At 40.6% G+C, this 23610-nt stretch overlaps 2 protein-coding genes across 2 annotated transcripts in view; both read left to right on the top strand.

Moving 5' to 3' along the window:
* Positions 1-1371, top strand: part of LOC134526433 (solute carrier organic anion transporter family member 1C1-like) — a 46108-nt gene extending 44737 nt beyond the window's left edge. The window contains exon 15 of the mRNA XM_063358335.1: positions 1257-1371. Within this exon, the coding sequence (XP_063214405.1) occupies positions 1257-1311 (55 nt within the window). The 3' untranslated portion in view covers positions 1312-1371. The remainder of the gene's footprint in view (positions 1-1256) is intronic.
* LOC134526456 (solute carrier organic anion transporter family member 1C1-like) lies at positions 1279-21554 on the top strand. Its single transcript, XM_063358355.1, has 14 exons — positions 1279-1411; positions 3760-3901; positions 3990-4122; positions 6261-6376; positions 7190-7336; positions 7453-7551; positions 8906-9151; positions 10023-10187; positions 10695-10890; positions 12363-12525; positions 13957-14141; positions 15374-15438; positions 16466-16583; positions 17457-21554. The coding sequence occupies exons 1-14, from the start codon at positions 1280-1282 to the stop codon at positions 17671-17673; spliced, it is 2124 nt and encodes a 707-aa protein (XP_063214425.1). The 5' UTR covers position 1279; the 3' UTR covers positions 17674-21554.
* Positions 21555-23610: the final 2056 nt, after the last annotated feature.

Below are 23610 nucleotides of genomic sequence, written 5' to 3'. Positions count from 1 at the left end.
GCCCCTCCTCCCCACCCCCCCTTCACTCTTTTCTCAAATGAGGACGCTACTGTGGAAGGTGAAATAAATCAGTTCCTGTGAGCTACGTTTTCTGAGTTCTGACTTGGGGCTATTAGTTTCAATACTCCTGTCTCTCTTGTGTGTCAGGATGTGCAGATCTGAAGAGGGTTTGTTTCAAGGGACCCATTTTTTCTGAGGGTCTCTGCAGTGGCATCTGAATCTTACTTCAGAAATCCGTTCTGTTTGTAGTTGGAGTTGCGCAAACGGGCAAGTGTTTTCATTCTTTAAGTAAACTTTGCAAATAGATACATAGACTTCCCTTACAGCTTTTCACTGCAGTATTCTTTTTAATTGCTTACCCATCTCTCAGATATTCAGAAATTGCTTACCCATTTCTCAGTTTTAAAAAAGTGAGAAAAGAAAAAGTTGAAGTATTGTACTGTTCGTTGCAATGAAACCAAATTGAACTTAATCGTGAAACAAGGCTTTCAACAATAAAAAAATATGTTACATCCAAGGAAGGGAAAGATTTGTCACCCATGGCTACAGGGTGTGCTCTTCCCAGGGGAAGTGGAGCAGTTCTGCTGAACTGCTGAGTTGCAGATGATTTCATGCATCAGGGGATATAGACAGCACTCTGCAAACAGAAGGGGATTAGGGATACCCTGAATGCTATTGCATGAAGACAAAAAAATAAACTCCTTATAGGAGGTCAGGTAGCTAAAATAATTGTTTTGTCATTAAGAATGGCTTCCAACAGGCCAGCGTAAAGGAATAAGTCAGGTGGCACGGTGTTAGTACAGAGACCTTACCAAAACAATGATTGAGTCCTAAGCCACACAGTCTGCAAATTCAGAGCTTCACTAGGACCCCCTGTGTTTCAGCACTGATGCTTTGTTGACCCTTGTAGTTTATTTTTGGACAGAGACTTTGTCCCTTACTCTTCTGTGGGAATTGTCTTTTCAGCATTAAAAGTCATTCTAGACCAAAACAAGGAGGGGGGAAGTGGGGGGCAGTGGGGAGAGTGAAGACTATTTCATTTGAAAAGGAAGATGTCAAAACAAGGCACTACAGAATTTAAACAAATATACACTTTGAAACACCCAAGTCATTGAACCAAATCCTTTCCAATGAAAAGGTCCAGTTTCAACATCTCAGCATTTTCCTGTAACTACTGGTAATCAGAAAGGTCCTTAAGCAACTCTTCTTTGGCGTATGTGTTCTTGTATTTATTATTGTCTTTCTTTTGGGTTCAGATCGCTCAGTAAAGAAATCAACCATGACAGTGGAAACCGAATCCAGCAACATTGATGACTCAAATCAGGAAGCAGATCCTGCCCAGGTTTTGGATGACGAAGCAGACAAAAATCTACCAGTCAAAAAGAAGACTTCCTGTTGCACTGGCTTGAAGGTTTGGTGCCTTATCAATATCACCACAAATTGCTGTTGTCATATGTTAAGAAATATTGTTCAAGATATGACATGACCATTACTTCATTCCTGTTCCCCCTACCTTTACTTGAACTGGATGCACACTCGAGCTACAGGGAAGGTTTGGATGTTGTCTTTGTCCTAAAGAAAAGAAAAAATTCCTGACTCAACATATTTACTCTCAAGTCACTCACAGGTAGAGCACCTTTTTAGTCATTGGAGAGAGGTAGCAACCTCCAGTGGAAGGCTTGAAGCATCCTAAAATAGGTGGCTCTGATACCCTGTTGTCTGGAGGTTGCTATCAGCGCCCATTCTTGTAGGCCCAAAATAGGGTGAGGCAAAATGTATTCTGGGACTTTTATCTAATTCATTGCTGTAGGTGGAACAGTCCACTGATTCACACAAGTATCCAAGCTTCAGGAGCGCACAAGAAGAACTTAAAGAACAAACCAAGTAATGTAATGAGAATTTTGCTTTCATGTTAAAGCCTTAGTATTTATTGATTCCGGCTGAGCTGCAAATACGACAAGGGCAAGATTTCTTTTGATGGTGGTGTGTTTGGGTTTATGTTTTGACTACTTCAGCCAGCTTCATCTCAGGTTAAATTCCATAGTCTCAGTGGAGTTGCGATCAGGGACACATTTCTCTCTATAAAAAGATCTATAAAATGAAAAATTAATGGAAAAAATAATAGGTAATTGCAAGCTTCTCAAACACCCAAAATAGCTGGTCTCAAGTAGCAGGCAAAGGTTGCGAAGTTTTTTATTTTACCTGACTTACATTTGTCACCCATATACACTTGGAAAAACAGAGTCTGGTCTCTCTGGGAAACTCACAGGACTAACTTTGCCATCATGTATGTGGGCAAAGCTGCACAACTGTGGATCTGTGTCTAACTTACTGTATCTGCTTAACAGACACAATACCTTGGATGTAATAAAAGACAAACTGATATTGTCCTTCACCTTCCCATCAAATGTTCTGTTGTTTACCTTGGATGGCATTTTCAAACCCAAAATACCCAATTAATTTTTTTTTCTGTTTTCATGCTTATTTCACCATGAAATCATGGTGATTTCAGCCAAAACCCATAAAAGCACTGCTGGCATAGGGCAAGAAATGAGGTTCTCACAGACCTTTTGCCAGTCAAGCTCAGGAAAAATAAAACATGTCAGGGCAAAGCCTGCACTTGTGAGATTTTTCTCTTGATTCCTGATAAGAAGAGTGTAAATATACCTATTTTCAAGTTTTTCTTCCAGGACCAGCTTCATTTCCTAAAGTAGACAGTATTGCAAAGTCTAAATCTATATTTACTTTTGTTTACTTACCCAATGTTGTGTTGTATTGGAACTTTTACCCAGTGAGCAATAAGTCTATTTGGTTTTTAAACTATGTTGAAATAGTTGGATAATATTTAAACAAACTTAGCTTAACTTTTTGTCAAATACATCTTTATTTGCAAAAGCCACAATGTGTGTTGGTGGAAGCAACTATAAAATTACAAAGAATATTAAGCTTTTCTTTATGACGTATATGGTACACAGGTGACAGAGCCATAATCCACACATTTCAAAATATATCATTTGAGACAGAGATTAACTCAATCGGTCTTTACCACCTTCCACATATGGGAATATCATAAAAAAAACTTGCATAAGGCCTTTACTTTGATGCCATGGCTATCTATACATTTGAGTTAGGACCAGTTATGAACTGGCCTAAAATACGTGACGTGTCTCAAGCAGAAGATAACTGGGGCTAAGATTAGTTTTAGGTTGGGCTACTGTCAGTAAATTTATCTTGACGAGGTATTTTACCTCTGGCAAATTTTACATTTCTGCAACACCTAGAAATTTAGAAATCCCACCATTTTAGCTGCCCAACACTGGGCCTCAGCTTTTTGACAAATTTAACCTCAAGATGTCAGTAAGGTAAGCAGTCCCCAATGAGCTGTTTGTCAAATTTAAGTTTCACAATCCATAGGATCTCTACTTTGGAAAACCTCTGGCCAGCTATGCGGGGAAGATCAGGCTTTCTGGCCATTGCAACCCTGAACCCTGAAGCAAACAGCTGCTCTGAGTGCAGCACCTAGAACCAGCCCTCTCCAGCAGGGAAAACCAGGTCAGGAGCAGACATTGCCGAGAGATCACTCTGGTGCTCCATAGCATTAGGGTACGTGAAAATTCGCACACAACATCGTCGCTGCAATTTGAGTAACAAGTGTACACCATGATGATGATTGCTCCACAGAGTTTTAAATGTATTCGATCCCTCTGTGACCAGTTTCCCTACCTCTGCCTCCCATTTTCTGTCTTAATCTTTCCTCAGGCATTTCTCGCTGCTTTATCATTCAGCTACTTGAGTAAAACTTTGTCTGGTACGATTATGAAAAGCTCTATCACTCAGATTGAACGAAGGTTTGACCTGACATCCTCTACTGTTGGTTTCGTCGATGGGAGCTTTGAGATGGGTAATTGACGTTCCATAACATGCAGAAAACTGTTCCGAGAAATACGAGGCACAGCATCTGGCATTAATTTTGGTTCATTAACTTCCAGGTAACTTGCTGGTGATTGCATTTGTAAGCTACTTTGGAGCTAAACTTCATAGGCCCAAAGTAATCGCTGCTGGATGCTTTACTATGGCTTTGGGAAGTCTTTTAACAGCAATGCCTCATTTCTTCATGGGATAGTAAGTACCAATTAAGATTAATTTAGGTAACCTAACACTGGAATTGGATATTGCTGTCTGGTTTTTGAATGAAACTTGGTGTATATTAAGTCTTAGATTTCCAAAGGCCTATAGACCCTCACCTCCATGTGCAAGGAATCATGTTTGACACACACATCGCTGTTCATTTTATCTGGTTGGAAAAGTATGGTTCTGTTGAAGTAAAAGTTCAACTTCTCAAAAAAAAATTGGAAAATCAAAGTGCTTTAGATCTTAGTCAGACTTGTTCAGAAAAGAGGCAGAGAAGGAAATGATTTTACAAAATCACTAGATTATTTTTTTCAGGAGGAAACGCCTATGAAAATCTTATGAATATTCAAGGTTCAAATAAAATATATTGTGCTTCGAAAATCTCCAGCCATGGTACTATGCAGATGCTATTGCTTTCACGACTTATATACTCTTCCTGAATGGCTAACTATAAGAAAAACTTATTGGGAAATTCAGTGTTACCCTAAGAAAGTGGCGTCATTTGTTGCTAACAGAGATGTCAGGATCACGTAGGCAGGAAAGTCAAATCGTTATGAACCACAGTAAAATGGTAAGGGATATAGAATGCACCTATATGATTTCCAGAATAAGTCTGAACTGTTTTGAACAGGACCTCAAAACCCTGAGTGGGTAGCTTCATATTGAGTGGCATGTCTACCTGAAATAAGACTTTATAGTAACAGGTAACTCTCATGTAAAATCAGGGATTCAGACATCACTCTTTGAAGAAACCAACCTACAAAGGTGCTCACTGGAAGAAATTCTGCTGCTTGAAAGAGGAAACCAGACCCTTGTTGTGTAAGATTGTGTATTTTGCTCTCCTGTGGCAAACAGCTGCTCATCACTCAGCTTCACACAGAGCCTGCAGATGGATCAGTGCTGGAAGAACTGGTACAACGGGTTTTTTTCTGTTCCAAAATGCACATGGCTGGTTAAACTGACCTTCCATGGCTGGTTAAGCTAATTTTTATTCATCTTCTCCAGGCTCAGAGATTTACTGCCCGTTACTTATATGCAATAATGTCTCTAGCCATAGCTTTGATACAGTGACAGCATAGACTGACATATTTCTGCTGCTCTCTTAAATGAATTAGCATAATTTTAGGTATACTACTGTAAAAAGAAAACTAAGGAACGCCTTTTTTTTTTTTTTAATCATGACAGTGCATGTTGCACTAGCATCAGATTTGTATTTTCTACTGCTAAAGTCAAACTATGCATCTTGCTCAAGTTTCCACTGGGAAACTCACATAGTTTCTCATGTACCTGTTCCTGAATTTTTATGACGAAATTGTTCTGCACTGTCTGTCCTGATGAATGCTCTTTGTTTCAAGCAGAAAAATAAGCCTGCCTGATCTAACAGAGCCAGTCCAGTTCCTAGAAGCAGAATGTGTGCTTTACCGTGTTGTTCTCCTTAAGCTAATTGTACTTTGCACTTCAGCAGGGCTCATGTCTGGGAAAAGGATAATGCTAAAGCAGCCGAACAGTTCCAGCACCTGAACTGCTCAGCTGCTGACCCGCAGCATTGCTCTGCTCCTGTAAATACAGCTAAAGAGTGTCTTTTAGCCAATAACTTTATTCACATGCTGCTATACAACAGCTCTTGCTAAACCCCGGCCAATTATCAATCAGGCAAACAGGTACCTCTTGAGGATGACTTCTCCCTTCCTCACTCCTCTCCTCCCCACAAACCCCAAAAATATGAACCTACGATGAAAAGCAGGACTCACACTCAAGACAGTCTTCTTTTTCTCCTTGACTGTGGGGTGGGCGTGGGGAGCTCACTTGAACCTGACTCTAAATTTTGATACTGACTGTTCAATTCTACCTGAATTACTTTCAAAAGTCCTTTTGAATTTTACAGCTTAAAATGTTACGTGTTCTAGACAGATGTTTCTAACTTTTCTTTGTTCTTCATTTTAGTGTTTTGGTTTTTCAAAATGGGCTTAAATAATCTTCTTTTTTGCTCTGTTAGTAGCTCTTTGGATTGATATTTAAAGAAAGATACCTTTCTCTTCGGGGAAACTGCAGTCAAGTGATTCCTGCCCTACTACGCTAGTATTTCCCTCGTGAACACTGCTTCTAAACATACTATTGTGTGTTTTCAGCTATAAGTATGAGACAGCATCACATACGGCTTCTTCAGCCAACTTAACTTCAAGCATGAATCCCTGTTCCCTACACCAAGGTGTGAACAAAACCTTGTTGGAAGTCTCACGATCAGGTAAGGAACTGTAAGTGTAAGTACAAATAGAGGAGCTAGTTTTATCCTTGGTTGCAAGTGGACTAAATTATTGCCCCATGCAAGATGCTCAGTTCGATTTCTCTACCTGTCTGGCAAAATTACCAACACCTAAATGCACGTAGTGCGTTTAATTCTGAGAAGAAACCTCCAGAGAATACAAATTACTAAGATCCAGATCCCTAGTTTCCCATGTTCGTACTTCCAAATTATAGTAAAATCACCCGACACTGAAGGGGATGTTGAGAGTGGCTACAAAGAAATTTCTGAAGGGATTCAATTACCCTGGAGTGAGGGAAGTAGAAGAGACAGTGTGAAAGCATGTGAAACTGTGCAGAGTTAACTGGAAATAAATGGAGATTTATATAATTTTCCCTTATTGTATGGAATATAGCTGTTTCACTTGTTGCTTTGTGTGTGACAGGTAGAGAAAGAGCCAAGCTGTGCCCCAGAAACCATCTCAAACTTCTAAAGTTTAAGATTTATCTTATATGCCAGATAATATATTGAGGACAATACCAATTGACATTTTTTTTACATGGGCATTTTTTCTGATGGGTGATACTTACCTGTATTTCTAGACACAAAATACAATGGAGGTGAAGGAAAGTGTTATTAAAAGATTATTAAAAGGTAAAGTGTCGTTGATGGCCTTTCTTTAATCTTCCATAAGGATAATGCAGTTAATACAATAAATTTTAAACTACAATCACTTCATGTGCTGAATTTCCTGTGCTTTGTTACTGTTTCCCATTCAACTATTCTATTACAAAGACATAAACTCATTGTCTGCAGGCTGTGAGAAGGAACCATCATCATATATGTGGATATATATCTTACTGGGAAACATGTTACGTGGAATTGGTGAGACACCAATAACACCATTGGGCATCTCTTATCTTGATGATTTTGCTAAAGAAGAGGATGTTCCTGTGTATGTAGGTAATCTCAACATGAAGTAAACTGATAGATTCTTAGTATAAGAGGTGAATCATCTTCTGCAGAAGAAAACATCCAGCCATTCAAATGTACTAGCATCTCCTTCATTATATTTTCAGCATGTTTGCACACAATAGCCATGTTGGGCCCAATGTTTGGTTTCCTGTTGGGATCTTTATGTGCAAAACTGTATGTGGATATTGGATTTGTGGATTTAGGTAAGCAAAATGGAGGTAAAGTGAAAGTAAACTAAAACCTGTTGCTGACAGGTTACTCTACGTACTTGCATATATTTTTTATTATATTAATTACCTTAATATAATTTATCTTTAATTTATATTGAGTTCATTAATTTTATTATATACTTTATTACAATTTTATTAAATAACTGGAAGTCTTTAGGGTAAAGGCAGAATTAGGCAGTGATCATATTTTAAAATTGTGTTTTAGGATTAACGGTTTAAAATACATGTTTAACTTTAAAAATTAGCACCAAGAACTCTCACAGACGAAGATCTTTTACTACACTGGTGTCTTAATGAAAGGATTCTGCTAACATAGCAGTTTTACAGTTTTGGTGGATTATCCACCATTTCAACTGAGCATTTTGCGTTATTTACAATTCATGTCGTGCTTGACATGAACGTTATACACTTTTTGCCAGCCCTTGCTGATTCAGATAAAAAGAAAACACAGGTATGTAATCGCATCTGCAAAATGCCAGAGGGAGCAGGTGTGCCATGGCCCTGCATCCTGTTCCCTTTCACTGGAAGAGGATGGAGGGCCATTTCTGAGGTGGTCTTTCCTGGCCAGCCCCGCTCCCCACCCGCTGGACCAGCCGGATGGGAATTCAGACAGCGCAGACTGGTGATGGCTTTTTCAGGAAAAGGCCTGGTGTAGCAGCAGCAGCGGATGATCCTGTTTTACTAGCATAAAAGAGCAGTTTTCAGATCCTCGGGATCCTGCAGCTAGATAGATGAACTATTTTGTCTTCGCCCTTTGTTAAGCTTGATTTTGCTTAAGCTTAAGGACAGTGAGCCAATGCCGGTCACACAGTGAAAAGTCTTATGGTGTTGGTCCACCACCAGACATGCCAGAGTGCAACAATCATAAAAATACAACCAACTACTCTTGTCTTCCTCGCAATACAAAGTTTAAAGTCATGGCTAATCTCACTGATGCCACAGAGAATGCCCATATGCTTAATAGTAATCAGAACAACTCAGTTTAGCAGATGATGGTCACAGCAGAAATGTATCAGCCCTAAAAGGACTCCATGCTTGAGGCCTGTCTGCTACCCATTTTGGTTTCCTGTGTGTTGGATCAGGACCTCTGCGTTGCCATGTATGCCACAAAATGGCAGTCAGCATGTCATGTAGAAAGGCAGATGAAACATAACACCATTCAGGATATGATTCCTGAGGCTTTCACTGCATGAATGATCTGTCATTAGATGATTATTATTACCATTGAAAGTCAGACACTGTAAAATGTAGCTATTTTGTCAGCTAAAGGCTGGGAAGGTTCAACTTCTTCATTTAGGTAACTTGTATCTGTTTCCCTCAATTCTAGGAAGCATCACTATCACCCCACAGGATTCCCGCTGGGTGGGTGCATGGTGGCTTGGTTTTTTAATAGCTGGAGTAACCAATTTCCTAGCTGCTGTTCCATTTTGCTTCCTGCCGAAGAGTCTGAAAAAGCCAGAGGAAGCCAATAATGGCAAAACTTCACTTGGTCTCTTGGAAAACATGGGCGCCACAAGGAAGAAGCTTTCTCCTGCAAAATCTAAGCCAAGGAAGTGGTCAGTAGTATTGAAAGGCAAGTGTTTCGAATTTGTATAAATGTGAAAAGCAATAGGCACAATGTACAGCAGGAAGGTAATAGTTCTGCAGAATGTTTTGCCTCCCCTGCACTTCAGTCTAAACCAGTCAGCTATCCCCAGGAAAGGAGCGGTCTACTGAAGATTATTAGAAGTCAAAGATCAAGAAGATCTCTGAGACTGTGAGGTTCTGTATGCATCACCTGCAATGCATCATCGCCTGATGGCACCTACCTCTAAAATTTTGTGCTAGAAGAAAACTGAACAGTGGAAAAAGTGTTTCTCTATTGGCATCTAAAGAAAATATTAGAAGGTTCCTTTCTCAATATGGAAAGCCAAATTATTTATCTGATGATCACAGAGCTCATGGAGACTCTGAAGCTCATTGCTGCCTGAGGAAAGTACAGCAGACTTGAATATCAGCTCTGGTTGGGCAGTCATGAAGCTAAGAAAGGAATGGAAAGGTGTGGGGAAGAGATAGCTTTGCATCATTAGTCAAATTCTAATGGAAGACATTGGGCATCTCCACAAAGGCATCTCTCACTTAGCCTTGAACCTGTGATGATATTCCTGTAAGCTGAAAGAGTCTTTGCTCTGTGGTGTCCTTCAGTCTTCACATGCAGATCTCACTAGAGCGCCCAAGTTTTAACCCATACTTCTGTCTTCTTTTAGGATTGTCTTCCTGTATTTCAACTTCTGGTGTTTTTCAAGAACCTGATTTTGTTTTCAGATACTCTGATGTAAATGAAGATCAGTATGACTTGCACTTGGACAACTGAGAGAAGGATTTTGCTCTAAGTTTCATAGATTACTCAGCTGTAATTATGCCATGCATCTTTCAAAGCCAACTCATATATCCCTTTCTTTCAGATTTCTATACCTCCCTGAAAAAAGTATTGAGTAATCGAATGTACTTTACATTGTTGTGTTGCTCAGTGTTACAGTTCAGTAGCTTTATTGGGTTCTTGACTTACAAACCAAAGTACATGGAACAGCAGTATGGACAATCTACATCTAAATCTAACTTTCTAATAGGTGAGTTGCGCTGTGCAATGACTGCTTATGTGCATGGAGAGAAGTTCTGGCATGCTTTTTCTGGGACTGAATTCCTTGCAGAACAGTCTGATGTAAACGGTGATCACTTCTGAACTTGAATTATACAAAGGTAGCATACAAACTACAATTTTGGTGCCTATAGGACCAGAGTATAGTATAGCATAGTATAGTATAGTATAGTATGGTATGGTATAGTATAGTATAGTAATAGTATAGTAAGAGCATCGCAAATATGCAATGAATGTGGTGTGGGAGTTTTAAATGCTGAAACATCTGACAAGCGCCTTGCAATGGAGTTAGGTTTTGAGGGTTAGGCACTTCAAAGATAGCATATGCAACCCAGGAATTAGGCTGAGCGCAAAGCCACCTAGAGTCATCCTAATACAAAATGAAGCTGCCAGGGATATCAAGCTGAGGATAGAGGTCGGCTCTTAAACCCAGTGTTACTCTTTTATTTTGACATTCCCCTTCCATTATTTCTTTCAGGGTTGACATCCTTACCTCCTGTAAGTATTGGGATTTTCCTAGGAGGGCTCATAATGAAAAAGTACAAAATGAGCATCATTGGAGCAACCAAGTTTGCATTTATCATGTCATTTTTGGGCTACACCATTGCTCTCTTGCACTTTTTTGTTGGCTGTGAGAATCATGTGGTAGCAGGAATGACAGTGTCCTATGAAGGGTGAGTATAAAATGAAAAAGAGTATGTTTTTCTCTATGGCAGCAATAGTCCAAAAAAGGTACCAAGACATCGAGGATAAAAGAGGAACACGCTTTTGCAATGCTTAAGAGAAAGTGAACGCTACCATGTGTCAGCATTCTGTTAGTTTTGTTGGTCAGCAGAGTGTCAGCCTGCCAAAGCACAACACTGGTTAAAGATTAATTAGAAATACATTAGCGAAATTGCTAATGGTGGTTTGGCTGTATGCAGGATGGCATTGCTGTTTCACACAGCGCTATCCCTACACCAGAAGCACTTTACTAGCGAAGTGTATTCGGACTCAGTCAAAGGGTGAAGCGTCTGTAACAGAGGGCATTGGCAGCATATCCTGAACAGAGATGGAAAGACCGCAACATGCTAGACTCTCAGCCTGCTGTAAACTAAAATGAAGCTTTTATGACGACTGATGATGCTTTCTCCTCTCAAGAGAGAACCAGGGTTTACAAGTTACTGGCTGCTATTTTTTCTTGGAGTGAGTAAAGATGCTGGTACAGGGGATGGGTGCTAGCATCTGGCTGTCCAAGGGACCCAGCGACACACCAGCATATGGGTTGTCACTGCCTCATGTCCAGCCTGCTCAGAGTACCTCATGGCTAGTGTGAACCTGTCTGCGTCTCCCTGAAGACTTACCCGCAGTCCAATAGTTTTTCACTATGATTCATTTATCAAGCCATACTGGTTCAGAGCTGAAAATGTGGAACTGGACAGGCAGGATGCCAAGGTTGTTTGTATTTATCGGAACTAGAGGACTAGTTGTTTGTTGCTTGTCCTATATCCTGCAACATTTTCACTAAGAATGCAAACGGTGGACCAGGCTTAGTAAGCACTGAGATGAAAGAGATGGCAAGCACATAACTTCAGTTAACCCAGAAAGGAGAAGATGAGGGAAGACATCCCTCTTTGTTACAGATCTCAATACCTAAAGGATGTCTGAAAGTAAAAGGGAATACTGCATTCTCCATATCCTCTAGGAAGAGTTATGCTAGGCTTTAAGAAAGGAGTGTTTTTAATTATGGATACCAGGAAATCTGGTTTCTATAATTGGTGTATTTTTACTGACAGCTAAATATGTACTTGATAAGGCTTTGTTAACTGTTGCTAGCTCTCTATACAATTAGGGGATAGGCGAGCTGACATCTCAAAGCCTTTCAGCTATTATATTTCTTTTCTGTCTACAGCTGCCACCAAAAATCAGTAGCAGCATTTTTATTTGTTTTAAAATTCTTTATAACCTAGTAATCACTTTAATATCAGTGCAAATGAGCTGGAGTCTCGAGCAAAGAGATCAACACTGTAGAGACTCAGCTCTGAAAACGTATGTTCTGGGCGTATGAGGTGGGTTTCAGAACAGCAACACTGTCACACAGAAGGGATTACACTGACCTCAACACTGAATTAAAAGTTCTTACACCTGTCTCAACTTAACTTCCAAGCAAACCCATTCCATACCATGAAAATGACATATTTTCTGAGTGCAACTCTGACTGCAAGTGTGCCTCCAATGTGTGGGATCCTGTGTGTGGAGACAACGGACTCACATACGTTTCGGCATGCCTAGCTGGGTGCACAGCTTCGGTGGGACATGGAAAGAACATGGTAGGACCCTACTTCAGTTTCCGGGGTTTTGTATAAGCTTATTTTCCATGTAACATCTGTGATTTAGTAGTATAATGCATTTAAGGGAAACCAAAGTTACTGGGCACCAGTCAGTAAAGTATTTATGATTTCTGGCTACAAACAGCACAGAAGGCATAGGGATTTCTCTGAGTTACTGTACATTGGGCAAAAAGCCCTAGGTCCTTGTTGTAGATTGTAGCTTTCATCTTTTGTAAATTCAACAAGAGGGGGAAACGAACAATTCAGAGCGGTTACATGTCTGAAGTTTGTCCATGGCTTGCCTTTCAAAAACATCATTCTGGCTGCCCTGAGGTTTTTAGCCAAGTTGAAGTACACTAAGATAGTGTAGCATCTTCCCTGATACCGATCATTGATGTGTAAATATGAAGAATTATTTGAGGGGAGGCAGCTTATTTCCTCCTTGTGAGACTCTGGAATGGCAGGATACTGCTTATTTTTCTGGCTGACTGATTTCTTCTCAGCACAGATTGTTGGAGATAATGCGCAGAGTCCCAGAGAGACAGCTCCAGCCCATGGATGTAAGCCTTCATTGGACTGTGTCATTCCCATGTTTTGTGATGTCAGATGATCACTCCAGTAGATACACGGACTAGAGCTGTCTCTTGCAATCAGACAGAATTTTCTCTCCAACAGATTTTTCCTTTATGGCTCGTTTCTCTCTGATGTCTACAGTCATCTTCTTGAAAAGACTTTTTTTTGCTTAAAATCCTAAGGTGGGAGGCAGGGGAGAAGGGCTCAACAACTCCCATCACAGTGGAATTACTGCCTCCCACACAAGTCCGTCTCTGTAGAGGTTAAGGTTCGTAGCTCACAGTTCCCTTTACCTCAGCACACCCTCAAGCTCCTCAAGCCTGGTTAAAAGCCATAGCTAGGAGCACCCAAGCTATCAGCTCCCACTGCTGATCTCAGGGCTCTGCTTGAGCTGTGTCTTGGCAGGTAGCTGCTGATTACAACCATGAGATACCTCTGGTGGATCAGCGTTAGCAGAGAGGGACCCGTGATCCAGGTGCTTTTCACAGAGACAAGTGAGCTACCAGGTGGTGTGACCTAGCAGCAAAAGGCACAGCTCCCTGAGCCTCACTGTTCCCCCTCAGCTGCCCTCCAGGGACACAAAGGCTGAGGCCAGCCTGAGAGTTGCTGGAAGTACTCCAAACACCTTCCAAAAGGGGTTGCTATGTGGACTGGCAAAGACGTGCTGGCACAGAACATTCCTTCTGACTCTAAGCACTCTGTGGGAAAGAAAAGAAGAAGCTGCTGCCCACTGCCTCAAGAAAGGCAAATAAGATAGGAAGGGGACGCTTAGGAAGGCTTCAGGTGCTGCCTGTGTCTGGAGGCAGGACTCCCCATTGCATGACCAGTGTTCTACCAAATCTGCTTTGTGTCTTCCAGGTCTTCCATAACTGCAGCTGTATTGCAGCCAGCAATTCATGGACAGGAAATAACTCTGCCACCCTGGGGCAATGTCCAAAAAGTGACGATTGTTCAAATAAGTTTATTTATTACACAGTAATACAGGTCATAAGTGGCTTTTGTTATGCATTGGGAGGTACCCCAGCATACATGATTATGTTTAGGTAAGTAAAACTAACTCTGTACCAAAGGTTGAGGCTTTCCAAAGAGGGGATCAAAATTATGTTTAGGTTTCTCTCTTTTCCTTAGCAAAAAAGACTCTCTTACAACATAGCACGCTTTCTTTAATGAGCTTCGCCATTTCCCATTTGTTTTGTAGCTGTTAGCATCAAACCTTACTTTGCTGCTGTCTGTAAGTCGCTTCTAGTGTGTTGCTTCCAGCTACTGCAAAGTGGTTTCTCTTAGGCCTGTCATACACCCAGGTGTTCCAGAACATGTCCTCTTTCTCCGCTTGGATATTCTGGATGTATGGATTTTGAAAATGCCATGCGTTTGTCAGGATTTCCGGATGTGGCGTTGCCCTAACAGATTGTGCTTATGAAATGTCTGGAAATTCAGGACCTCTGAGGGCTCAGTCTGAGGCTCCTGTGCTCATGTCTGTTGAGGTACACAAGTGCAGGCGTACCAGGATGCGATTTGGAACCCCATATACAAATTAGCACATACTTTTCATTAACCTGAAGAGAAAGCTCACTTGGTAAAAAATGCATTAGTGGCAGATTTAGTGGCAGTCCTAAGGGAATGATGTCATCCTAAATGAGCATGGAAAACAGAATGCAAGCTCCCCTGCCTTCCTCATCTCTGTGAGACGTCTTTCTGAGTGTTGACCATGTTAGTATTTGTAAGGAGATGGCAGAGGCTGGATGCATAATGGATTCAACACCAGTGCCCATTTCTGACACTTGGAGAGTGGTTCCCCAGGAAACAGACAGGCATATTGCCAGATGGCTTTGTCTAGTTCAAGATGTGGCACTGTACAGAGGAATGGCATTCGAGAATAGAAAGATGCTGCACTGATGCAGCTACTTGCAACGTTTTTGTCTTAGAGCAATATATTTCCCAAGAAGTGAGGAACGTATATGCCAGGGAGTTAAGGCACTCGGAGACCCCATTTCAATAAGACTAGGATAGACTGTGATTATGACTTCAAAATTTCACTTCTTTGATTATGCTTAGTGAATGGACTTCCCAGGCGCTATGTGATGGAAAACAATAGACTAATTCACCTTTTTCATACCACTTAATGTATTTTCAGCAGATGTAGGAAGCACTCTCCTTCCACAGCTTGGCTTTCTATCATTAAGAATATTAAATTCAGGGTAATTAACGGCAGTTTAATAGGCCTATCTAAGCACTAGATAGGCAAATAGCTCATACTTATCCCTCTTTCTTTCAGATGCGTTCAGCCAGAGTTGAAATCTCTTGCAGTTGGTCTATACACACTTATTATGAGAGTGCTAGGTAAGAGAAATGCTGAGGTGCTTACTCGTATGGCATTCAATGACACCAGTGCAACCACCATTTGTAAACCAGATGTATCCTTGAAACAGCTGTTAGATCCTGGCCTGTTCCTGAAGATGCTGGTTTTTTTCCTGAAGCCAACATGCTCCTCCCATTTAAAGAAGGGATAGAGTCACTGTCACCAATTCAAAAAAGCTGGCATTTGTCCTCAGCGACTTGGAGATCAAATCTGATGTGTTCTAAGGAACCTCTAAAAGGAGCCGTTTTCCCATCATACTCTGACCACAGCACTGATGGTCATAATACACAGTATAGATTGATTACTGAGTTCTGATTCTCACAAGAGCCCTAGGGCAGAGCAGGCTGAGAGTATACCTGCTTTCACAAAATAAACTATTTCCTATGTAAGAATGCAGGATGCTCCTGTAGGAACAAAGCTAATGTGAAACATGGTCCTGTAAACGCTGAAACTTGGATTCCGCTGAAGTTAATGCTCGCCTTTATGTCAGCAAGGCTAGGATTTTGTCCCACCTGTGCCATGTTTTGCAGTAAAGCATAAGCTCATATCTGGCGAAGTCACACTAATGATTTTGGTTGCTTTACCCTCAATCAGGCAGAAAGGACTATCCACTAGTGAGGATAATTTAGGCTATACATAGAAGAGGGAACTGTGCATCCGTTCAGTGCTCCAAATGTACAACCAGTCTAGCTCTCCCTTGCAGGATCTTGGCAGGCGCTGGAAGCCAGCGGTGGCTCTCGGAGCCATGCTTGAGAAACCAATGGCCGTGACTATGAGCCTGGCCAAACCCATCAGACCACATTTCCTGGGGACTGATGATTGTCACGGCACAGAGAGGGTATCCTTACAGTTACTCTGATCAAGGGAAGGAAAAACTCCCTCCAGTCCAATCCACCTATTGCCACTATTGCAGCATGTAACTTGCCACTAGGAAAGTATAAAGCTGATTTCTAAAAAGAAGTCTTTTCCTGTGTTATCTTGAGACATTTTTCGCCTGTTCCCATGCAGCTGGGATTCCAGCGCCGGTTTATTTCGGTGCACTGATTGACAAAACGTGCTTGAAATGGGGAAGCACAAGCTGTGGGCAGCGAGGGGCTTGCAGGCTATACGACTCCGATGCATACAGGTAAGGCAAATTAAGGTACAAAAAGCCTTGCGCATTTCCTCTCTACGGATAGACATGCTTTGTTCTGTTATACTGTAGTGTGTGAGGCCTCTGATCAAAAATTATGGTCAGATCCTGACTCTGGACTCAGATTTATGTCGGTCCAGAATTTCTGAAATTGAGAAATCTTAAGACCACATCTTAAACTCTTAGTTTTTCAGTCAGTTCTTATATTGTACAAAAATCACTTAAGATCAAGGAGAAACTTTCTGGAGTTAAATGTGTATTTTTAACATCCTTTGGGTCAATTTAGAAGACCGAGGTAATTGCATGATTACCTTATTTGCAAGTAACTTTTTCATACTGGCAAGACTGTTAACTTTGTACATTGTCCATGTTTGAGAGAAAAATAAATGAAAGAAAATCATACTGAGCAGCTGAAGATAATTTGATTAAACACAAACAATGTCAGTCTCCAGAAGGAACATTCCTGATATTTTTCTGTTTAACCCAAACCTTGGGCACTTCTGATGTGGGTGGTTTTTTTACATAAAATAGCCCACTCTAGAGATCTCAATATTTATGTAGCCCCCAAAAGTCTAGGGCCTTGAAGGGATACGAAAATCTCTAGAAACAAAGGGAAGAGGATGGAAGTTTCACTTCGCAACTATCTTCATAAGCAAAAAGAATTTTGTCAATTCTTTAACGGATGTTTTTGCAAGCAAAAATGTCCAGTTTGTGGTACCATTCACAAAGAATGAGTTTTAATGTTTTCCACTAAGCTACTATGTGGTTTTGGTATATATGTGATCCTGAGAAGTCACTACAGTGATTTTCTTCAGTGTCTTTGAAAACTTCAATGCCTGGCACTATCTTCTATGCTCTGTCCCACAGGTATGTCTTCCTTGGTTTAGCAGCGGTGTTAAGAGGTCCTTCCTACTTGATTTCAATTGTTTTTTATATATTGATAAAGAAACACTTTCAAAGTAAGAACTCCAGGCCTATAGAGAATGGAGGAATAGAGGATGTTCCTATGAATAAAGAAGATAATTGCAAGATCAAAGAACGTTTGCCAGGTTCTCCTGATGCAGAGAATGAATCTTGTATTTAGAAAGCCATTTGGGCCAGTGTCACACGAATCAGGACGGCTTCTTTTAGAAACAACTTTCACAATGTTACGAATAACTAAATAATAAATAATAACACTGTCCGGAAAGTAAAACTAACAGTAAACCTGTGATCAACAACAAGAAAAACTAACATACAGGTATGAAAGTGCCTTACGTGTACCTGGTTACCAATAAGAGACAGAACAAGTTACATGAACCGAATCAAATTCTCGACAGATAAAAGAAAACCTTCCTTGGCATTTCTGATAGAGCCAGTCTGCAGTTTTTAAAGAGGTCAAAGATGACTGCTGGCAGAACAGTCACATGCCAAAGGCCCACAAACTGTGTTGCTGATCCTGTACACAAATCCATGCAGTAGACTGCCGTGGGAACGACAAGCTCAAGGCTAACAGCAGTGTTCTGATTTCATCAAATTTATCAGCATTCACCACAAAACCAAAGCCTTTAAGCAAAACGTTTCCACCTTATCTAAATGAATCATTGCAACAGTTTTCCATTGCAAAATTGACAAAAGCAAAAATTTTTCCGAGAAGCGTTTTATCTCAGCTCAGCTGAAAATTTTATGCCTACTGGAAACTACAAGTAGGTTGCCCTAAAGGAAATATTGTTTTTAAAAATCTCAGAGCTGTAGAATTTATTAAAACTAATTTATTTTTTTTTCAGTTAAGTGACTATGAACCATAAGAAGTAATCTCAATTTTGTAGCGATGTTGTTTTTCTAAGCAAAATCCGTCCAACGTATGCTGGTGGCTTTATTGCTATGCCTCATGCTGTCCAGCAGAGGACACCCAAACAACACCGTTGCCCCTGTGACTACTGCAAATGCTCCACGTAATTTGTCAGGCTCAGTCTTTACTGTTCTGGGAGAAGTTTCAGGATCAGGCAGGCAAAACACTCACCTGTGTTTTCACGCACCTTAAAACTTTCTCAGCCCAAGCCTTTAGCTCATATATTCAGAGTCGCTTTCGTGTATTTGCCAGTTTGCGTTCGTCACATTTGCGTCACTCGGAGCTTGACAACTGTTGTTACTTTAAATAAAAAGATGTGTACTTGTGTACCGTTTCCCAACAGTGATTGGATTTGCCGGTTGATGCTTTAAAATAGATGCTCAAGGCTCAGTGGGATATGGTTAGTAGACGTGTTAGATAAAAAAAGGTTACAGCAAGCCAAATGCTGAGTTGTTCTAAGTGTTGTCTGTCATGACAGTCACTTAGTAGTGATTGCAGCAGCTGAAGGAAAAAAGAACGGGGCTTTTTTTCCAAATGAAGTGATATTTACTGGAGGCAGAGATTCTCCATCTGGCAAAATTGATATGACGCTGCTTTGTCTTTTCTTACACTTGCATTTCTAAATGTTTTGATATATTCAGATATAGCCATGGGACCTAAAGGAATGAACCACCTTACCTAAGTACGGAACTTGGGAGTGAGTTTTGTCAGGGAAACTAATTGCAAGTGCCTAGTTCTGTTTGTCTTTCAGCTGCTTTGTCCAGATGATATTTTTTTAACATGTTTTGGTGCGCATGGAATTTCCTATGGTGTCTTTAAAAGCCAGGGGTTTGGGTGAGATATTTCTAACCGACACTCTGTAACCTTTGAAAACATATTTTATGCAACAAAATATACCAGTTTTAACTGAAAACAAGAGCTAATTCCAGATGACAGATTATGAGAATTATGCACGAGGGATCAATGATGTCAAAAGAAAGTGTTATGGCCTGCAGCAGATTTAGGAAGCTATTACTCCAGACTCATGTGGCCAAGGAGGTGTCATTAAACTGGCCTCTTTGGATACAGAGATGAAGTCTGGTACAAGAAGGTGATAACCTGCTTATTGATGTTTTTTTCCCCTTTCGTGTGGAATAAAGAAGTCAGGGTGCAAAGCCCAGCTGTCTTTGTGTGCCACAGCAGCTCAGTACCTGAGAGAGAGAGAAAGTGAGCAACGCTTTGATTTGTTGTCAGCCTTGAAAAAATTGTGGCCTTCCCTCTATCATTAAAAAGCTGCAACTGTAGATCAAGGGTCTCCGGTGGAAGCGGACCAAACAGGACAACTTATTTCCTCTCACGCTGCAATTCTGCAAGTAACGTTTTTGCTGATGCTGTGTCCCGGGAGCCCTTGCTGCACGAGAAGCACTGTGCACACACACGTGCACGCACAAGTGCATGCAAACGCACAAAACGGCGATCTCCGCTGCAAGATGCGTGCATTTGAGGTAGGGCAAGGTATATATTGCCAAGCAGGAAATCAGCAAGAAGTAACGATAACTGCTGCTAAGCATGTTCAGGAGAGACTTGAAGAAAACTAAAGAGCTAAGTTTGAGCATCTTTAAAATTCTGGGAGGAAAGCCTAGAGACTTTTTTAATTGTTCTTTTTGGGGGGAGAACAATTACTCAGTGGAAAGATGGACACGAACATGTTTCAGCAATAACCTGTCACTGCAGCCACACTTTTTACAGACTGAGTAAGTAAAATTAAATGCCTACATCTTCTCTTTCATCCACTGATGTAAACATATCCGTAGCTCCCTTTGCTCAACTCTTCAGAAAGACAGGCCAACTTTATTTGGGGGCCTCCCTTCAGGTACTGAGGCATTGAATATTAGGAGCAATGCCTCTAAACCCGGAGAGGCAGAGTTTACAACCGACAAAACTGGAAATTGTTACAGAAATTTTGGGGGGTGGAGGTGGGGTTTTTCGTGTGTTTTTTTTCCTGGATAGGTGGTGTTTCTTGGCAAACAGTGTGAGAAAAAAGGGTTTTGTCTTTCACACTCCAAGTGCCTAAGCCTTACCCCTCTCTGTGTTGCTGATTTGGCCCAAGACAGGCCGGGTGAGACCCCTGCACAGCCAGCCTCAGCAGCAGTACAGGTACCTGTTGAACAGACGCATCCCTGTGTTTCCAGAACTGAGAGCTTACCAGCAACGTAAGTTTATTGCAAGCATTAAGCTCTGAGCTTCATAAAAGAGCATGAAAAGGAAGGAAAATTATAAAGAGTGCTCTTTCAGAGTAGAATGGATGCAAGCAAAGAAAAAGAAAAGCTGAAAGCATTTGCGTGACGAGCTCTAGAAGAGGAGGAGCAAATCAGAAATTTGATGAAAAGTTTAAGAAATTTTCTCCCCCCGCCTCCCCCCGCTAAAAAAAAAAGCCACAGTAAAGCTGACATGCTGTGGACTGCAAAATAAATTAACTGTGTTAATTTAATGGGTGAAAGGAAAAAAACAAAAACAAAAAAACAAAACACAAAAAGAAGAAAAGCCTTTTTACTATTTTGCTACTTTCTGTGTCTAAAGCAGGCCAGGGAATTATGCTTGTCCTTTCTTTTAGTGCACAGGAAAGTAACTATATTGAATCTTTTCCACTTATTAAAAAGTATCTGGTGTCCAGAAGCAATATAGAAATACTTTTGGAGCTAAGCACGCTTAGATTGGAGTGCTTTTGGATGAGTGTCTACATCTCAAGACAAAGCTGAAATACACAAAAGAAGTGGTTTTCTAAGGCTGTGTCCGGTGCCATGAGAAAGGCTTTTACGTAGTATATACAGCCCCAGAGATGTTACTCTAGTTTTATTCTGAAGCTGAATCTACATGCAATAAAATACATCACAGACGTATGACACAATACAAAACCAATAACTTAATCTGTCAGTTTTATTTTGGTGACCAGTATTTTGTCTAGTGGTGCAAATCCATCCACTGTGAATCACTTTACCTACCTGTCCAAGCTGGCAAATGGGCCCATTAATGCTCAACCGAAACAGTGTTAAAGGTTAGCTCTTTTCTTTTATTTCAGAATTTATAAAATGGATTTCTTGGCATAGTTGCCATCTGTCATGCATTTATCCATAGCAGCATAACATCAGATGGTGATTTTAGTTTTAAACATATGAATTTTCTTTTCTAATAAAATTCTTGGAATTTAAAACGTACCATTAATTTAATATACCAGCGTGAAATATTCTGGAGTAATGTCAAAACGCAAGGGACACTCTGCAGGACTGTGTAAGCCCACAGTGTGTGTCCTGTTGGATTACGATTGCAGACCTGACCAGGGATGGACCACTGATGTGTTCTTCTCACTTCAAGGGTAAATGTCTCATATGCAGTCAGATCTCTCAAGTCTTTCAAAAAAATTCATCTGGAATCTTAGAAGTTACTTGTTATTTTTAAAAGATACTTGCTAGTGGTCAGAAATAGCAGTAGTTAGATTTCTTGGTTCACCTTCTCATGCATACTTTCTGGAATTCCTTACTTTCATACACACTAAGTACCTGCAAGTATTTACTTGCAAAAGCTCCTTAGTTTCCAATTATTCATACTATTCTTTTTATTTTCTTCTTGAAAACAGATTTTGAAAGAGTTCAATATCTGACTCATTTCTGAATCATCATTAATTTCAGCCCACTAGTCTTTTTTTAATCCTCATTTTAATACATGGGATTTAAAGTTGTTTGTTGTTTTCATTGACTGTAGGAATGTATTGAGTTGGCTCAAAAGAAGCATTACGGAGGGTAAGAAATGCTATTGCCATCCAGGTCTCATAACTGCCCTTATTCCAGCCCTGTTAGACAAATCCTCCTGGACTATAACAAATTCAACAGCTAGTTCTTAAGGTCATCCAAACATTAGTAGGTCTGCCTAGAAGACCTGCCATTGGGTGAGATGTCATTATCTCTACATTGATGACACTACTCAACAAGGGATGCACTTTGCTAGCTTGCAGTCAATTTTGACTTGCAATAAATGCCAACATTGGCATTCATTAGAAAACAGCAGCAGACAATGCATTGAACAAGTAGATTCTTGTCGTTCCTCAAAGGCTTCAAGGGAACGGAAGGTTTCAAAAAATGTAAAATCGCAGGACAAAACTGCCTTAACAACAGGTACTTATGTTTGGATGGATGGGTGGGCAAACATTCAAATTCAGGATAAAAATGTATCAAATCAGTGTCCCACCTAAATTATTTTATCTCCTAAAGCAGCTGATCTGGTGAAGACAGTTAGCATAATACAATGCAGAGAACTCATATAGGAATCCTTTGCAAAAGAGCAGCTCTTAAGTGTTATTTTGAAAGTTGAATTAAGAGAGAAAAGAGGAAAGACACAGGAATACAAGGAACAGGATTGATTACAGTAACCAGACTTGTCTGGTCCAACTTCTGGCATTAACAAAGAAAGTCTGCAAATAATCAAGCCCAGTTGACCCAGTTGACCAGTTGTCTGGGTAGGGAGTGCATGCAGGGCAAGGATTTTTTGTGTCGACGCAGGAATGAATCCCTGCACTGTGCAATTTCGGGTTGAAGAAGGAGAAAATCGTGTGTTAGAGAGTCACTCTCCTACTTGTAGTCATCTCTTTCCAAGCTGCTGTAACATACCTTCTACGGTGAGAACTCAATGACCAACATTAGCTATTTTTGTTCCTTTCCTGCTTTTCGGTTTTTCTCTCAGATGATGTCTTCTGGGATCTACAGAGACAAATGGAAATCATGGTATTTCCACTACGGTTTTCACTAGGATCTTCAGATCTTAGATCAGTCTCCCTCAATGCTGTGTAGTCAGAGGAGAATGGAGGAAAACTGAGCTGGAAGTAACTTTTATATTACACAGAAAGACTTGAATGGTCTGATATGAGAAGAAGTGTTCTTTATCTTCTAAAACTTCAGTAGAGGTTCTGTTACCCTCATACATGAAATCAAGGTAGCCATTTTTGACACATTGAAGTTAAACAGACTGCCTTGGGGTTTGGGATGTCTACATTCAGTTCCTTGCTCTGTTACAGTCTTATTTCCTTGGTCAAGGAATGCAAGCTGGGGAATCATAGACAAAACCAGCATTTTCCAAAGCACTTACAAGCCAAATTTATGAGCCAAACCTCTAAGTCAAAATTTTGTCTTTCAGTATACTTTATAATGGCATTCCAATGGA

Source organism: Chroicocephalus ridibundus, chromosome 1, assembly GCF_963924245.1.
Source record: "Chroicocephalus ridibundus chromosome 1, bChrRid1.1, whole genome shotgun sequence".
Classification (NCBI taxonomy): Eukaryota; Metazoa; Chordata; class Aves; order Charadriiformes; family Laridae; genus Chroicocephalus; species Chroicocephalus ridibundus.
This window is presented reverse-complemented; position numbering and strand designations above follow the sequence as displayed.